A 16,220-nucleotide genomic window follows, 5' to 3' on the forward strand; every position below is an offset into this window, starting at 1 on the left:
TTCACCGTGTTAGCCAGGATGGTCTCGATCTCCTGACCTCGTGATCCGCCCGTCTCGGCATCCCAAAGTGCTGGGATTACGGGCTTGAGCCACCGCGCCCGGCCTAGCCTGGCTAATTTCTTTTGTATTTTTAGTAGAGACGGAATTTCACTGTGTTAGCCAGGATGGTCTCAAACTCCTGACCTCATGATCTGCCTGCCTCAACCTCCCAAACTGCTGGGATTACAGATATAAGCCACCTCGCCTGGCCCCATATTTTGTATTTTTAGTAGAGACAGGGTTTCACTGTGTTAGCCAGGCTGGTCTTGAACTCCTGACCTCATGATCCCCCTGTCTCTGCCTCCCAAAGTGCTGGGACTATGGTTGTGAGCCACCGTGCCCAGCAGAAGGCAACTTCTCTCTAGTGGGTATAGAGCCCAGGGATATTACCAAACATCCAACAGTGCACAGGACAGCTCCTACAACAAAGATTATCCAGCTTCACGTGCCAATGATGCCAACCTTGAGAAATTTTGGTTTATGGAAAAGAGACTATAGGGATATTTATTGTACTTTTTTTTTTTTTTTTTTTTTTAAAGACACATGCACATGTATGTTTATTGCAGCACCATTCACAATAGCAAAGACTTGGAACCAACCTAAATCTCCATCAGTGATAGACTGGATAAAGAAAATGTGGCACATATATACCATGGAATACTACTTGGCCACAGAAAAGAATGAGTTCATGTCCTTTGCAGGGACATCATTCTCAATAAACTAACACAAGAGTAGAAAACCAAACACTGCATGTTCTCACACACAAGTGGGAACTGAACAATAAGAACACATGGACACAGGAAGGGGAACATCACACACCAGGGCCTGTTGTGGGTGGGGGGCCAGGGGAGGAATAGCATCAGGAGAAACACCCAATGCAGGTGACAGGCTGATGGGTGCAGCAAAACACCATGGCACATGCACCTGTGCAACAAATCTGCACGTTCTGCACATGCACCCTAGAACCTAAAGTATAATAATTAAAAAAAAAACCCATAAAAATACTATGTCTTAATATAACTTACTGTACCACGGATTTGTTAGAAACTAAGGTAAGTCATTAAGAAAATGATACAGGCCAGGCGTGGTGGCTCATGCCTGTAATCCCAGCACTCTGGGAGCCCAAGGCGGGCGGATCACGAGGTCAGGAGATCGAGACCATCCTGGCTAACACAGTGAAACCCCGTCTACTAAAAAAGACAAAAAAATTAGCCGGGTGTGATGGTGGGCGCCTGAGTCCCAGCTACTTGGGAAGCTGAGGCAGGAGAATGGTGTGAACCCAGGAGGCAGAGCTTGCAGTGAGCTGAGATCGCGCCACTGCACTCCAGCCTGGGCAACAGAGCGAGACTCCGTCTTGATAAAAAAAAAATTCTCTTGCCTGTAATCCCAGCACTTTGGGAGGCCAAGGTGGGCGGATCACCCAAGGTCAGGAGTTCAAGACCAGCCCGGCCAACATGGCAAAACCTCTTCTCTACTAAAAATACAAAAAGCAAACAAAAGATACATTAGTCGGATGTTGTAGTGCGTGCCTGTTATCCTTGCTCCTTGGGAGGTTGGGGCAGGATAATTGCTTGAATCTGTGTTAGAATTAAAATGCTTATTTCTTGGTGTCGCAAGGAAAAATCAGCATTCAGACAAAAAGTTTTCTCAGCAAGGCAATTTTACTTTCTGCAGAAAGGGTGCTGCCCATCAGCAATCCTGCCGCAAGAGCACAATGAACAAAGAAAGGCAGGAATATTTGTCCCTTATGTGTTGGGTCCTTACTGCTATGTCCTGTCTCCATTGGTTGGAGCTGGATCTCACAGTCTAAGCTAAACCCAATTAGCTAACAACTTAAAAAACTTTCTTAAATAAGTAAAGGCAATGGAGAACAAAGGAAAAGAGGAAGTTGCTTGCGAAAAGACTTAGAGAAGTAATAACATTTCCTAATGAGGAAGGGGCATAAGCTGTGAGCCAGGACATGCATGAGCATGTCGAGACCAAATATCTTGGTTAAAGTACAAGGACACAGGCTGGGCGCAGTGGCTCACACCTGTAATCCCAGCACTGTGGGAGGCCGAGGTGGGCAGATCACGAGGTCAGGAGATCGAGACCATCCTGGCTAACAAGGTGAAACCCTGTCTCTACTAAAAATACAAAAAAAAAAATTAGCCGGGCGTGGTGGCGGACGCCTGTAGTCCCAGCTACTAGGGAGACTGAGGCAGAATGGTATGAACCTGGGAGGCGGAGCTTGCAGTGAGCTGAGATGGCGCCACTGCACTCCAGCCTGGGGACAGAGCAAGACTCCGTCTCAAAAAAAAAAAAAAAGCACAAGGACACAGAATGTACTTATTTCCTTATATCTAACAACTACATAAGATACAGTTTAAGAAAGCATTATTAACACAAAGCAAAGAGGCTTAAAAAAAGTTAGTTTTAAAAAAACTATTATCTCTAACACTTATGATTTATTATTTAATAAAAAAAAAAACTTTACAGAGAAACTTTTTACTTTCCACAACCTGGAAAGTGGAGGTTGCTGTGAGCCAAGATGGCACCACTACATTCCAGCCTGGGTGACACAGGGTGACTCATTTCCAAAATAATAAAATATGTTTAAAAAAAAAAAACTTTTCTGTAGGCTTGAAATTTTATTTATTGATTGATTGATTGAGACAGAGTCTCACTCTGTTGCCCAGGCTAGAGTGCAGTGGCATGATCTGGGCCCACTTTAGCCTCAACCTCCTGGTCTCAAGCAATCCTCCCACCTCAGGCTCCTGGGTAGCTGGAACCACAGCACGCACCACCACACCTGGCTGCTTTTTTGATTTTTTTTTTTTTTTTTTTGGAGACAGAGTCTTACTCTGTCCCCCAGGCTGGAGTGCAGTGGCATGATCTTGGCTCACTGCAACCTCTGCCTCCCGGGTTCAAGAAATTCTTCTGCTTCAGCCTTCAAAGTAGCTGGGACTACAGGTGCAGGCCACCATGCCCGGCTAATTTTTCGTATTTTAGTAGAGACAGGGTTTCACTGTGTTGCCCAGGCTGTTCTCGAACTCCTGAGCTCAGGCAATCTGCCTGCCTCAGCTTCCCAAAGTGCTAGGATTACAGGCATGAGCCAGAGTGCCTGGCCTACTTTTTAAAAATTTTTGTAGAGATGAGGACTTGCTGTATTGCCCAGGGTGATCCCAAACTCCTGGGCTCAAGTCATCCTTCTGCCTCAGCCTCCCAAAGTTCTGGGATTACAGGTGTAAGCCACTGCGTCTGGCCTGAAATTTTTAAAATAAAATTTTAAATAAACATTTTAAAAATGAAGATACTGCATGGGTGTACATGGGTATCATATGGATTTATCAAGCTCTTTGGGTTTCTTAAAACTTTTCAGGATTAAGAATACCCTGATTTTGCAAAGCACTTCATGATTACAATCACTTGTAGAAGTTTACCAAAGGTGGCCGGGCATGGTGGCTCACACTTGTAATCCCAGCACCTTGGGAGGCCGACGCAGTTGGATCATCTGAGGTCAGGAGTTCGAGACCAGCCTGGCCAACATGATGAAACCCTGTCTCTCTAAAAATAGAAAAGTTAGGCATGGTGGCAGGTGCCTGTAATCCCAGCTACACAAGAGGCTGAGGCAGGAGAATCGCTTGAACCTGGGAGGTGGAGGTTGTAGTGAGCCAAGATCGCGCCATTGCACTCCAGCCTGGGGGACAAGAGTGAGACTTCGTCTCCAAAAAAGAAAAAAAGAAAAATTTACCAAAGGTGAAATACACAAAGCATTTAGCATTCATAAAGCTCTTCAGTATTAAAAATGACATACTGGGCCAGGCGCAGTGACTCATGCCTATAATCACAGAACTTTGGGAGGCCGAGGCAGGAAGATCACCTGAGGTCAGGAGTTCAAGACCAGCCTGGTCAACATGGTGAAACCCCGTCTACACTAAAAATACAAAAATTAGCCAGACGCGGTAGTGTGTACCTGTAGTCCCAGCTACTTGGGAGGCTAAGTCTGGAGAATCACTTGAACCTCAGTGGCAGAGGTTGCAGTGAGCTGAGATTGTGCCATTGCACTGTAGCCTGGGTGACAGGGTGAAACTCCATCTCAAAAAAAAAAAAAAAAATCACATTTTGGGCTGGGTGTGGTGGCTCATGCCTGTAATCCTAGCACTTTGGGAGGCAGAGGTGGGCGGATTGCCTGAGCTCAGGAGTTTGAGACCAGCCTGGGAAACATGGTGAAACCCCGTCTCTACTAAAAATACAAAAATTAGCTGGGTGTGGTGGTCTGTGCCTATAGTCCCAGCTATTCAGGAGGCTGAGGTAGAAGGATCATTTTAATCTGGGAGGTGGAGGTTGCAGTGAGCTGAGATTGTGCCACTGCACTCCAGCATGGGTGACACAGCGAGACTCCATTCTCAAAAAACAAAACAAAACAACAACAAAAAACATTTTGGAGTTTATAACGGAGATGTTTACCAACCACTTTGGGATAGATTGAAAAATACTCTGAAGTTTGCAGAGCACTTACTTTGAGACAAAAACACACTTTGGGGTGTATGAGGGTGAAGCTTTCCAAGCACTTAGAATTAAAAACCCTTCTTGGTTTATAAGACATTTTGGTGCTCATAGAAACACTTTGATTGACTATTATGTAGTTAAAAAAAAAAAAAAAAGAAAACCACTTTGACACTCACAAAGCCCTCTACGGTCTACCAAACCCTTGGGGATGTATTCTGAGGTCAAAAAATCTCATTTCTGACAGTTGGATTGCCCAGCTTGAGAGACGGCAAACCAGGCTCAGAAGGAGGAAGTTCCACACGGAGGAGTAGGAGGGTCACTTCTTCTTGTCCTCCTAAACTACAGAAAATGTTAGGGCCTCGCCAGGCACGGTGGCTCATGCCTATAATCCCAGCACTTTGGAAGGCCAAGGTGGGCAGATCACTTGAGGTCAGGAGTTGGAGACCAGCCTGACCAACGTGCAGAAACCCTATTTCTACTAAAAAATATACTAAAAATTAGCCAGGCGTGGTGGCGGGCGCCTGTAATTCCAGCTACTAGGGAGCTTGAGGCAGGAGAATTACTTGAACTCGGGAGGCAGAGGTTGCAGTGAGCTGAGATCGTGCCACTGCACTCCAGCCTGGGCAACAGAGTGAGACTCTGCTTTAAAAAAGAAAAAAAAAAAAAGGGAAAATGTTTGGGCCTGACACTTTGACGGCGGGGCATGTCCTAACCTTCAAGTCACCCTCGAAGCTCCCCTCTGCTGGTTGGATGGATGCCACCATATTCTCAGAGATCAGCACCTCTCCTGTCTTGTTGTCGGTCATCTGTGAGGATCCGATGAGAGAGTGAGAGCAAACCTGCTTTCCTCCTCTGCCCTCCTTCCCTCCCAACAGATACTGCAGCACAAGGGATGGAGGGATGGAGGGATCCCACGGGGACTCCAGGAAGGGCTTCCCTGCATAGGCACCTTGTCGATCTGGAGGTGGCTGGAGAGGGTGTTGTTCCCCAGCTGGTGCTCCTGGTTCTCCTCTTTGTGGTAGTTCCTAGGGAGGCCCCGGAAGTCCATGGGGGCAGAGAAGAAACTGTCTATGCCCCGAAGCAGGTTACCCTGGGGCCAGAGGAGGGACTGGTGAGCTGCTGGACCTCACATCTCCCCAGTACAGCCCCTTCTGCAGCCTTGCTAGGATGCTCCCGAGGCCTGGCCCCAAGTCCCTCCCATCCCCTTTACTTTCTGCCCTCTGATACTTAGGGCCTAACCTCCGGCCTCCATCTGCCATCAATTCTGTCTCTATTCTCAGTCCCATTGCCTTACTATCCCTGTTCCTCTTCTGTCCCCATCCCCCTCTCCTCCTGTCTCTTTCCCCAGTCTCTTGTCTCTGTCCCATCTCCCTCTCTCTTTGCCTGTTACCTTTCCTCTCTTATTTATGCACGTATATCTTTATTTATTTAGAGACAGGGTCTCCCTGTTATGTCATCCAGGCTAGAGTGCAGTGGTGCGATCATGGCTTACTGCAGCCTCGACCTGGGCTCAAGGGATCCTTCTGCCTTAGCCTTCCAAGCAACTGGGATTACAGGCGCATGCACCTGCAACTATTTTTCATATTTTTTTGTACAGATGAGGGTCTCACTATGTTGCCCAGTCTGGTCTCCAACTACTGGGCTCAAATGATCCTTCTGCCTCAGCCTCCCAAAGTGCTGCGATTATAGCCTGGGCCCAGCCCCTTCCCTCTTCCTATCTCTTGGTCTCCCTGTTGCCCTCTCTCTCTGTCCCTTTGACTCTCATCCTGCCTGTCCCCCTGCCTGGCCCTGAACCATCTCCCACTCTGCGTCCCTGAACCTCTTCTCAGTACTTCTTTCCCCATCCCTCCGCTATCACTTACTTTCAGGAAAAGTCGGCTGAAGCCTTGGAGTAGGCTCTGGAGGCCTGTAAGACCCAAGGAGCTCTCTTGGGCATCAGCATCGTGGATAGGGGCTGCAGTGGAGGGGGTCACCAGGGCAGAGAGGAGCAGCAGCAGGACCAGCCGATGCCGCATTGTGGGGGCAGGCGGGGAGGCTGTGGCAAGGGTCGGGGTCAGAGCCCCGGGCAGTGGCCACGCCCCCACCCAAGACGCCCCTCTCCAGCACCTTGCCCGGGCTGCCTCCCCAGTTAAGGCAACTCTCACACCGCGCTCATTTCCCCCACTGCTTCTTTCTTCTACTCCCACACCCTCCACCTTGCCAGGCCCCCTCTTCTCCCAGGTCCGGCTCTTCTGGGTTCTGTCTCATATACTTTTTTTTTTTGAGACCGAGACTCTGTCGTCCAGGCTGGAGTACAGTGGCACAATCACGGTTCACTGCGGCCTCGACCTCCCTGGGCTCAGGTGATTCTCCCACCTCAGCCCCCCGAAGTAGCTGGGACCACAGGCGCGCACAACCACGCCCGGCTAATTTTTGTATTTTTTGTAGAGACGGGGTTTCGACACATTGCCCAGGCTGGTCTCGAATTCCTTAAGTGATCCGACCACCTGGGCCTCCCAAAGTGTTGGGATTACAGGCGTAAGCCACAGCACCCGGCCTCATCCAATGGTCTTTTCCTCACTTTCGCTCACATTCACGACCAGATCTCAATCCTCACCTTCTCCCATACCCCGCCCCTTCTTCTGGGCTCCGTCTTTATGCTAGACCACAGCCCGGTCACCGGACTCCCGGATTCCGGCCGCCCACGGACTGTTAAACCCGAACAGTTATGGTCTCGAGCCCAGGTCTGGTCCAGAGCGTTGGTTGCGCTACGCGAGCCGTAGCCACGCCCCTATTGTCTGACCACGCTCCAAACTTGCCGGCCTCACCCAGGAGCCCCGGCCTCTATTCCATGACCACGCCCCTGATGACAGAGCCACGCCCCATCCTTCGTTCACCACACCTCTTAAGCCAGAGCGGTGAGTTCATTCCCTGGCCACGCCCACGCCACCAGACCACGCCCCTGTCAGTTGACCTCAGTCCTGGAGACCAAGTCCTGGAGGTGTTCCCTGCGGCCCTCGTTTCGGAGTCCCTCCCTATCTCAGATGGCCACGCCTCTTGGCTGAAAGCCACGCCTCTGCACTGGGCCACTCCCCTGCGTCCCAGATCTTGCCCTCAGCACCCCGAGTTCCAGTCCTAGGCTCCTCTTACTGGAGACACCGGAGTACGAGCAGCCCTTTTAATTCTCACTCTAATTGTGTATCTGTCTCGGAACCTTTTCTCCGTGTCCCTTCTGGTTTTCCCGCTCCAGTTCCACTAAAAAGTCGCGTTCTCTCCGGAAACCCTAAATCCAGCCGTATATTTCATCTGCCAAGGAATCCGGAATCAAACTTCCCTTTTCCATGAGGACCTCAGGTCCGGACTCCAGCCCCCTCTAGTCCCGTAATTTTGAACATCCAGCCCTTCACTCTTAAGAGACCGGGCCCTAAGTCATCTCTCAGGCACCAAAGCGCTCTTCCCTGTCCTGGGACAGCCGCCAGCCGTCTCCAGTGCACTAGAGCCTGTAGATGAGGAATCTGCACCTACGTGGGCCTCCAATAAACTCCCGATGGTCCTACCCTCAACTCTTAACTCTTCACAAGGAAACCATGTTGTCATAGGAATCAGTCAAAACTCATCCCCAGACCCCAATCCTCAAAACAACAACAACACACACAAAAAAAAACCCTTAGGGCCGAACAGTAAAGATTCTTTGTATTCGTATCACTTCCACACCCCCAATACGCAAACAACAGAGGGTAGCCGGGATTCCAGGTGCCCAGCCCAGTCCTCTCTCAGACCTAGGAGCCCATATCTCCAGCCCCTTCCTCTCCCAGATCCAGGAGTCCCAGCACCCAGCCTCTCCTCCCTCAGACCAGGGGTTCCTGGCTCCTATCAGCCTTTTCCCTCTGACCTGGAGTCCGAACCCTCAAACCCCCTCCTTTCTCAAGCATCCAAGTCCTGAGTTCCTACCAGCCCCGAGATAGGCTAATCTCTCCCAAAGCAAAAATCCTCCCCCAAACTGTCACCGTCGGATCCCCCTTCCCGCTGTCCGCCGGCCGGACCCGCCCCCCCTCCGGTCCCTCCCACTTTTCCCAAACAAAGCTCCCGGCAACTTTCTCCCTCGCAGCGCCCCGCCCGCCCGCGGCTCCCCAGCCCCAGGCCGGGAGGTAGGAAGGCGCCGGCGGGAGTCGGGGATCCTGCTTTGGGGTGTGTGAGTTGGGGTGGGGAGTTGCTGGTTAGGAGGTGAGGCGTGCGTTTGCGGGACCGTCTCTGAATGGTTCGCAGTCTTCTTTTGCCCGGGGGCCCGAATTTGTGCCCGTGACCGAGCCTCAGTGAGGAGTGGGAACTCTGGCGGAGTTAGGGTGCCTGCGGCTGGGTCTGAGTTTGGGCGTGCGCGCAGTAGCGGGTGCGGGCCAAGGGCGCTGGCGGGGTGTGGGGCGTGCGAGTGTCTGCGGCGGTGTCACTTTGGAGTGAGAAGGACTCCGTGTGTAATCTGGGGGGCATTTGGTCCTTCTTACGGAGAAGGGGGGGCCTCTGGCGTGGCCGAGGTGAGGTTACCGGGCTTTCTGGATCTTAAGCCTTGCCTCTTTGGAGGTTTAGGGTCTGGGGCGGGAAATTAGGGGGACCTTTCTTACCCGACTCCACCGTCCCTTTGTCTGGCCACATGGGGGAGGGCTGGGCTGGGATTTTGGCCTACGGGGGTCCTGAACGCCGCAGCGCCACTGGGCTTGGCCCGGGGTCTTTGTCTGCTAGGGTCCGCGGGAGGAGGGGAATAGGGGCCTGGACTCTGGGGTCCTGGGAAAGCTGTGGAGGATATGGAGCCTCCATGGAGGCGGGATCTGACTGTATTGGAAAAAGTTTTCCCTGTTCCCGGCCTCCGGAAAGTCGCTGGGAACTTGAGTTGGATCAGAGCCCACGGCGCACGGGGGAGGGGAGGGGCGGGGCCCGGTGCCGGAGGGGAGTCGCCCTGGCCGGCAAGCCCCTCCCCTGATGGGGGGTTGTGGGAAGCTGGGGGAGGGGACGCCTGGGCCCTTTGTTCTGGCTCTCCGGATGGCAGGGCGCCCCAGTCCCCCAGCCTGTGGTTCTGTGTGTCTCTCCTGGTCTCGGCCTCAGCTGCTGCCCTGAGTCTCTGTCCCTACCTTCTCTAGGTCTCCGTCTCCCTCTTTCTGGGTCTCTGCTGCCCTCTCTCTGGGGCTCTGGCCCCCTCTCTCTCTGGGTCTCTGTCCCTCTCTCTCTGGGTCTCTGTCTCCCTCTTTCTCTGTGTCCCTGGCCCGCTCTCTCTAGTCCTTGTCCCCCTCTCCCTGGTCTCTGTCCCCTTCTTTCTGGTCTCTGTCTCTCCCTCTCCCTGGGTCTCTGTCCCTCTCTCTGGGTCTCTGTCCCCCCCCCCCGTCTCTGTCCCCCCTCCCTCTGGTCTCTGTCTCCCCCCACTGGGTCTCTGTCCCCCTCTCTCTCTAGGTCTCTGTCCCCCCCCTCGCTGATCTCTGTCCCCCTCTGTCTCTGGGTCTCTGTCTCCCCCCACTGGGTCTCTGTCCCCCTCTCTCTCTGGTCTCTGTCCCCCTCTCTCTCTGGGTCTCTGTCTCCCCCCCTTGCTGGTCTCTGTCCCCACCCCCTCTCTGGGTCTCTGTCCCCTTCTCTCTCTGAGTCTCTGTTCCCGTCTCTCTAGACCTCCCCTCAGTCTTATTTGGCCCCTCTTCTTTTCTGGCAGCTGCTGCTCACATCCTAGCACCTGTTCTTGGGGTGGGACTGGGAAAGTTTCACCCACACCTTCCGTCCCCACCACTAGCTTTTGCCTCCTGTCTTCTTTAAAACCCATAATTCATACCCGAACCTTTAGCCCTCATGGCCCTCGGCATTACTCTGGGGTAATCACTCTGGGGTAATCATTGTGACTTCATCATAATTGAGTTCCTCTGGAAACTCTTGAGAACACTCCCATCCTCAGCTTTCCCAGAAACCCAGCTCCTTCTCCTCCCTCAGACTCAGGAGCCCAGGCCCCAGCACCCCCTCCCTCAGACCCAGGAGTCCAGGCCCCAGATCCTCCTCCCTCAGACCCAGGAGTCCCCCCCAGCTCCTCCTCCCTCAGGCCCAGGAGTCCAGGTCCCCAGCCCTCTCCTCCCTCAGACCCAGGAGACCAGGCCCCTGGCCCCTCCTCCCTCAGACCCAGTGGTCCAGAGTCCCAGCCCTCTCAGCTTCAGGTCCCTTGAGGGTGGGGTTTGGGGGAAGCTTGCTGAGTTCTGTGTTCCTCCAGGCCCAGATGGGGGAACCCCGGGCTGGGGCTGCCCTGGACGATGGCAGCGGCTGGACGGGCAGTGAGGAAGGCAGTGAGGAGGGTACCGGCGGCAGTGAGGGGGCTGGGGGTGACGGGGGCCCGGATGCAGAGGGGGTGTGGAGCCCAGACATTGAGCAGAGCTTCCAGGAGGCCCTGGCCATCTATCCACCCTGCGGCCGCCGGAAAATTATTTTGTCCGATGAAGGCAAGATGTATGGTGAGTCTACTTCTGTCTTTTGCCCTGGCCCCCACTGATGAATAATGACAGTAACAAGATTTATGGAGCACTCAGAAGTAGGAGCTAGCATCACCATTTGCACAGATGAGGAAACTGAGGCACAGCTGGGTTAAGTGATTTGCTTATAGTTGCACAGAGCTGGGTCCGATGAGCTGAGATTTGAACCCAAGCAGTCTGGCTTCCGTGTAGCTGAGGGGACCGGCAGCCCAGTTGCTGCAGACCTTTGGGGACTCTTGCTGCTTTCTTCTTTCCTGGTGTCCCTGCCGTGGGGAAGTTCTGCTGAAAGTCTAACTAACTCTATTCCGTCTTTGAATCTTCAGGTCGGAATGAACTGATCGCCCGCTACATCAAGCTGAGAACAGGGAAGACCCGAACTCGAAAACAGGTCTCGGAACGGACTTGTGGGCTTCTGTCTGGGATGGGCTGGTCTTCTCAGGGTCATCCTCATATGGGCAGGTTCAGGTTCAAGGAAGAAGCTGCTTCCTGTGTGTTCATCTGTCTTCTCGGCGTGTGTGTTAGTCCGTTTGTGTTGCTGTAAAGAATTACCCAAGGCTGGGTTATCTATTTATTTGTTTATTTTTTGAAATGGAGTCTAGCTCTGTTGCCCAGGCTGGAGTGCAGTGGCCAGATCTTGTCTCACTGCAACCTCTGCCTCCTGGATTCAAGCAATTCTCCTGTCTCAGCCTCCTGAGTAGCAGGGATTACAGGCATGCACTACCATGCCCGGGTAATTTTGTATTTTTAGTAGAGATGGAGTTTCACCATGTTGTCCAGGCTGGTCTCAAACTTCTGACCTCAGGTGATCCACTCACCTCGGCCTCCCAAAGTGCTGGGATTGCTGGAATTACAGGCGTGAGCTACCGCACCTGGCAAGACTGGATAATTGATAAAGAAAAGAGCTTTAGGCTGGGCCAGGGGCTCATGCCTGTAATCCCAGCACTTCAGGTGAGTGGATCAGGAGGTCAGGAGATCGAGACCATCCTGACCAACATGGTGAAACTCATCTCTACTAAAAATACAAAAATTAGCTGGGAGTGGCAATGTATGCCTGTAATCCCAGCTACTCGGGAGGCTGAGGCAGGAGAATTGCTTGAACCCGAGAGGTGGAGGTTACAGTGAGCCGAGATTGTGCCGCTGCACTCCAGCCTGGCGACAGAGCGAGACTCCGCCTCAAAAAAAAAAAAAAAAAAAAAAAAGACAGAAAGAAAGAAAAGGCTTTATTTTGGAAACAAAAGAGAGGAACTCTGTTTCAAAAAAAAAAAAAAAAAAGAAAGACAGAAAGAAAGAAAAGGCTTTATTTTGGCTCACAGTTATGCAGGCTGTCCAGGAAGCATGGAGCTGGCATCTGCTCCTGGTGAGGCCTCAGGAAGCCTCCAATCATGGAGGAAAGGGTAGTGGGAGCAGGCCTGGCACATGGAGAGTGGGAGCAAGAGAAGAAAGACAAAGGTCTCAGACTCTTTTTAAACACCCAGATCTTTTTGTTGTTTTTTTCTTTGGAGATGGGGTCTCGCTCTGTCGCCCAGGCTAGAGTGCAGTGGCACGATCTCGGCTCACTGCAACCTCCCCTTCCCGAGATCAAGCGAATCTCCTGCCTCAGCCTCCTGAATAGCTGGGATTATAAGCCCACGCCACCATGCCCAGCTAATTTTTGTATTTTTAGTAGAGATGGGGTTTCACCATGTTGGTCAGACTGGTTTCGAACTCCTGACCTCAGGTGATCCACCTGCCTTGGCCTCCCAAAGTGCTGGGATTACAGTCGTGGGCCACTGCGCCTGGCCAGTTTTTGTTGTTTTTGAGACAAAGGTCTCACTGTCTCCCAAGCTGGAGTACAGTTCCATGATCTCAGCTCACTGCAGCCTCCGCCTTCTGGGTTCAAGTGATTCTCCTGCCTCAGCCTCCCAAGTATCTGGGATTACAAGCACGCGCCTCCACATCTGGCAAATTTTTATTTTTTTTTGTTTTTGTTTGAGAGAGAGTTTTGCTCTTGTCGCCCAGGCTGGAGTGCAGTGGCGAGATCTTGACTCACTGCAAGCTCCACCTCCCGGGTTCAAGCGATTCTCTTGCTTTAGCCTCCCAAGTACCTGGGATTACAGGCGTACCTCACCACGCCTGGCTAATTTTTTGTATGTTTAGTTAGTAGAGGTAGGGTATTGCCATGTTGGGCAGGCCGGTCTTGAACTCCTGACCTCAGGTGATCCGCCTGCCTTGGCCTCTCAAAGTGCTGGGATTACAGGCGTGAGCCACTGTGCCTGGCCCTAATTTTTGTGTTTTTAGCAGAGACAAGGTTTCACCATGTTGGCCAGGCTGGTCTTGAACTCCTGACGTCCAGTAATCCGCCCATCTAGGCCTCCCAAAATGTTGTGATTACAGGTGTGAGCCACTACGCCTGGCCTAAACAACCAGATCTTGCATGAACTGAGTGAGAAGTCACTCATTATCAAGGAGATGGTGCAAAGCTATTCATGAGGCGTTCGCCTCCATGATCCAATACCTCCCACCAGGCCTCACCTCCAACACTGGAGATGGCACTTCAACATGAGATCTGGAAGGGACAAATGTCTGAACTGTATCAGCACATCTGTTCATGTGCTCTCGCTGTGCCTATTTGGGGATAGTTTTTCTAGCGGTTGTGTTAGACCCAGGGGAGCCACAGACAGCATGATGGAGGGGAAGGAGGCCTGGATGGGATGGGTCCCGGGAGGATCCGTGGTGTCTGAGAGCTTCTTTATGGACATTTGTGTTTGGGTGCTCCTGAGACGGCTCTCATCTTCAGTGCGTTTGTCACCTTTCATGTTCCAGCAGCTCAGTGAGGCACCTGGAGGGAGAGAAGGGGTAGTGAACATAGGGGCGGTGGCTGTGGCCTGAATCTGCTTCTCCATTGATCCTTCCAGGTTTCTAGTCACATCCAGGTTTTGGCCCGAAGGAAATCGAGGGAAATCCAGTCCAAGTTGAAGGTAGGAACCAAAGCAGACATCCTGAGAGGGGGACAGAGACTGGGGGTGGGGGACCAAGACCCAGAAAGAGAGGGACAGAGACTGGGGGTGGGAGACAGAGACTTAGAGGGGGAGGACCGAGAGCCAGAGAGAAAGGGACAGAGACCCAGGGAGAGGGGGACAGAGACTTGGGGGAGGGGACCGAGACCCAGAGAAAGAGGGACAGAAACCCAGAGACAGAGGGGGACAGAGACCTCAGGTGAGGGACCTCTGTGGACAGGGTGGGGGGTACAGTCATCCAGGTGGGGAGTCAGTGGCCCATAAAGGGAGATGCCTAGGGATGGTGGTGTGGTTGCTGAGACCCTAGGCAGGGAGCGATAGCATGGAGAGGGCTGAAGGTTTTTGCTCAGGGCAGTGGGAAGGATGAGCCATCGGTCCCCTCCCTTGACCACTGTTCCTGTCCCCCTCGCTTCCCTCTGCTCCTGTCCCTCCTTTCCCTCTTCCTGGTGGTCTCATTTCTTCCCCAGTCTTGTGCTGTGAAAGCCTCCTCTTCATCTCCGCTGGTTGGTTTTCCTATTTCCTGGCCTTCGTGTGATCTGCCTACTCTTTGTGCCCAGAAATCTTCATTCCCTGGTGGAAATTCCTCATTCATTTCCTTTTCCTCATCCTTTGGATTTCCTGGTTCCTCTTGGCCAGAGACCCTCATTTTCTCCTCCTTCTGGGTGTGCGGGGTTTTTCTGTCTCTTTTTCTGGACTTGGGGACAGTCGCTTCCTGTTTTTGTTTTTTGTTTTTTTGTATCTAGCAACTTTCCCTTTCTTTCTCTCTAGGTCTGAAACCCTTCCCTTCCGGTCTGTTCTCGACCTTCTCTGTTCCCTGTCTGTTCTGTCTGGATTAGGAAACATTCACCTCGTCTTCCCGCTGGCTCTGAAATTCTCATTTCCTGTCTCCTGGACATCTGGGAACCTTCTGGCTTTCCTTGTTCTAGAAACCCCCATCACTGTCTTTCTGGGCAGGGAGCCCCTTTTCCCCTCCAGGGCTGGCCACTTCCACTTCCTGTTCTGCATCCATCCCTTGGCACTGCTCAGCTCAGGGTGGCGGGGTTGTGCGGGCGGGTAGGGCAGGGAGGTGGGGGAGTCCGGGCCGCACTTCCTAAGTCATGTTTTCTTTCCTCCTTTGGCACCCTCCCCCACCCCCACGGGCAGGCCCTGAATGTGGTAAGTCCCCTTGCCCATCCTCCCACCCACGCTCACTCCAGACTAGTGCCCGGTCCCTGAGGAGGGGCAGAGGGCTGTGGTGAGAGGTTCAACCCTCCCCCAACCCAACCCTTTGCTGTTTTATTTTCCATTTTTTCTTTTTCTTGGAGACAGGGTCTGGCTCTGTCGCCCAAGCTGGAATGCAGGGGTGCGATCTCCACTCACTGCAACCTCTGCCTCCTGGGTTCCAGTGATTCTTGTGCCCCAGCTTCCCTAGAAGCTGGGATTATGGGTGTGCGCCACCACACCTGGCTAATTTTTGTATTTTTAGTAGAGACAGGGTTTCACCATGTTGGCCAGCCTGATACTGAACTCCTGACCTCAAGTGATCTGTCCGCCTCAGGCTACCAGAGTGCTGGGATTACAGGCGTGTGCCACCACGCCCGGCCACCAACCCTTTGCCTTGACTCCCCACCTCTGTACCTCCCCATCTTTGCCCCACCCTGGCACCACCCCCCTCTTGCCATGTTGACTGGGATGCTGCTGTCACATGAACTTCCGCCTCCTCCTCTAGGACCAGGTTTCCAAAGACAAGGCTTTCCAGACAATGGCGACCATGTCCTCTGCCCAGCTCATCTCCGCGCCTTCCCTGCAGGCCAAACTGGGTCCCACCGGTCCTCAGGTGGTCCAGGTTGGGGATTGTGGGACTTGGGGGCAAAGGGGGATGGATGGGGCTGCAACTGTCCACAGGGGACTGACCAGCCATTTTTCTTTGTGTCCTATCCAGGCCTCTGAGCTTTTCCAGTTTTGGTCTGGGGGATCTGGGCCCCCCTGGAATGTTCCAGAGTGAGTACTATGTGTCCTGGCTCAGCACCTGCCCCCCGCCCTCACACCCCCACAGAGACCTTTCTCACTCCACCTTCTAGCTCCCATCTCCCCTCTTTTATTTATTTATTTATTTATTTATTTATTTATTGACACGGAGTCTTCCTCTGTCGCCCAGGCTGGAGTACAGTGGTATAATCTCGGCTCACTGCAACCTCTGCCTCCTGGGTTCAAGCAGTTCTTCTGCCTCAGCCTCCTGAGTAGCTGGGAC

At 52.7% G+C, this 16,220-nt stretch overlaps 2 protein-coding genes across 12 annotated transcripts in view; one reads left to right on the forward strand and one right to left on the reverse strand.

Moving 5' to 3' along the window:
- The window catches only part of DKKL1 (dickkopf-like 1), a 12,143-nt gene extending 4,115 nt beyond the window's left edge, over window positions 1–8,028 (reverse strand). Inside the window, exons 1-4 of one of the 5 annotated variants that reach the window (XM_011979304.1) lie at window positions 7,917–8,028; window positions 6,393–6,565; window positions 5,480–5,620; window positions 5,244–5,336 (exon numbers count right to left, since the gene is read on the reverse strand). In XM_011979304.1, the coding sequence (XP_011834694.1) occupies window positions 5,244–5,336; window positions 5,480–5,620; window positions 6,393–6,545 (387 nt within the window). In that variant the 5' untranslated portion in view covers window positions 6,546–6,565; window positions 7,917–8,028. Of the gene's footprint in view, window positions 1–5,243; window positions 5,337–5,479; window positions 5,621–6,392; window positions 6,566–7,126; window positions 7,541–7,916 lie in introns of those variants that run through there. The other 4 variants (XM_011979305.1, XM_011979302.1, XM_011979303.1 and 1 more) reach the window with 4 other exon arrangements.
- A 544-nt stretch (window positions 8,029–8,572) lies between these two features.
- Window positions 8,573–16,220, forward strand: part of TEAD2 (TEA domain family member 2) — a 23,773-nt gene continuing 16,125 nt past the window's right edge. Inside the window, exons 1-7 of one of the 7 annotated variants that reach the window (XM_011979297.1) lie at window positions 8,573–8,697; window positions 10,739–10,976; window positions 11,318–11,382; window positions 13,889–13,951; window positions 15,134–15,145; window positions 15,699–15,806; window positions 15,912–15,970. In XM_011979297.1, the coding sequence (XP_011834687.1) occupies window positions 10,745–10,976; window positions 11,318–11,382; window positions 13,889–13,951; window positions 15,134–15,145; window positions 15,699–15,806; window positions 15,912–15,970 (539 nt within the window). In that variant the 5' untranslated portion in view covers window positions 8,573–8,697; window positions 10,739–10,744. Of the gene's footprint in view, window positions 8,702–9,539; window positions 9,639–10,738; window positions 10,977–11,317; window positions 11,383–13,888; window positions 13,952–15,133; window positions 15,146–15,698; window positions 15,816–15,911; window positions 15,971–16,220 lie in introns of those variants that run through there. The other 6 variants (XM_011979294.1, XM_011979296.1, XM_011979299.1 and 3 more) reach the window with 6 other exon arrangements.

This window comes from Mandrillus leucophaeus, unplaced genomic scaffold (genome assembly GCF_000951045.1).
Source record: "Mandrillus leucophaeus isolate KB7577 unplaced genomic scaffold, Mleu.le_1.0 Scaffold200, whole genome shotgun sequence".
NCBI classification, from domain to species: Eukaryota; Metazoa; Chordata; class Mammalia; order Primates; family Cercopithecidae; genus Mandrillus; species Mandrillus leucophaeus.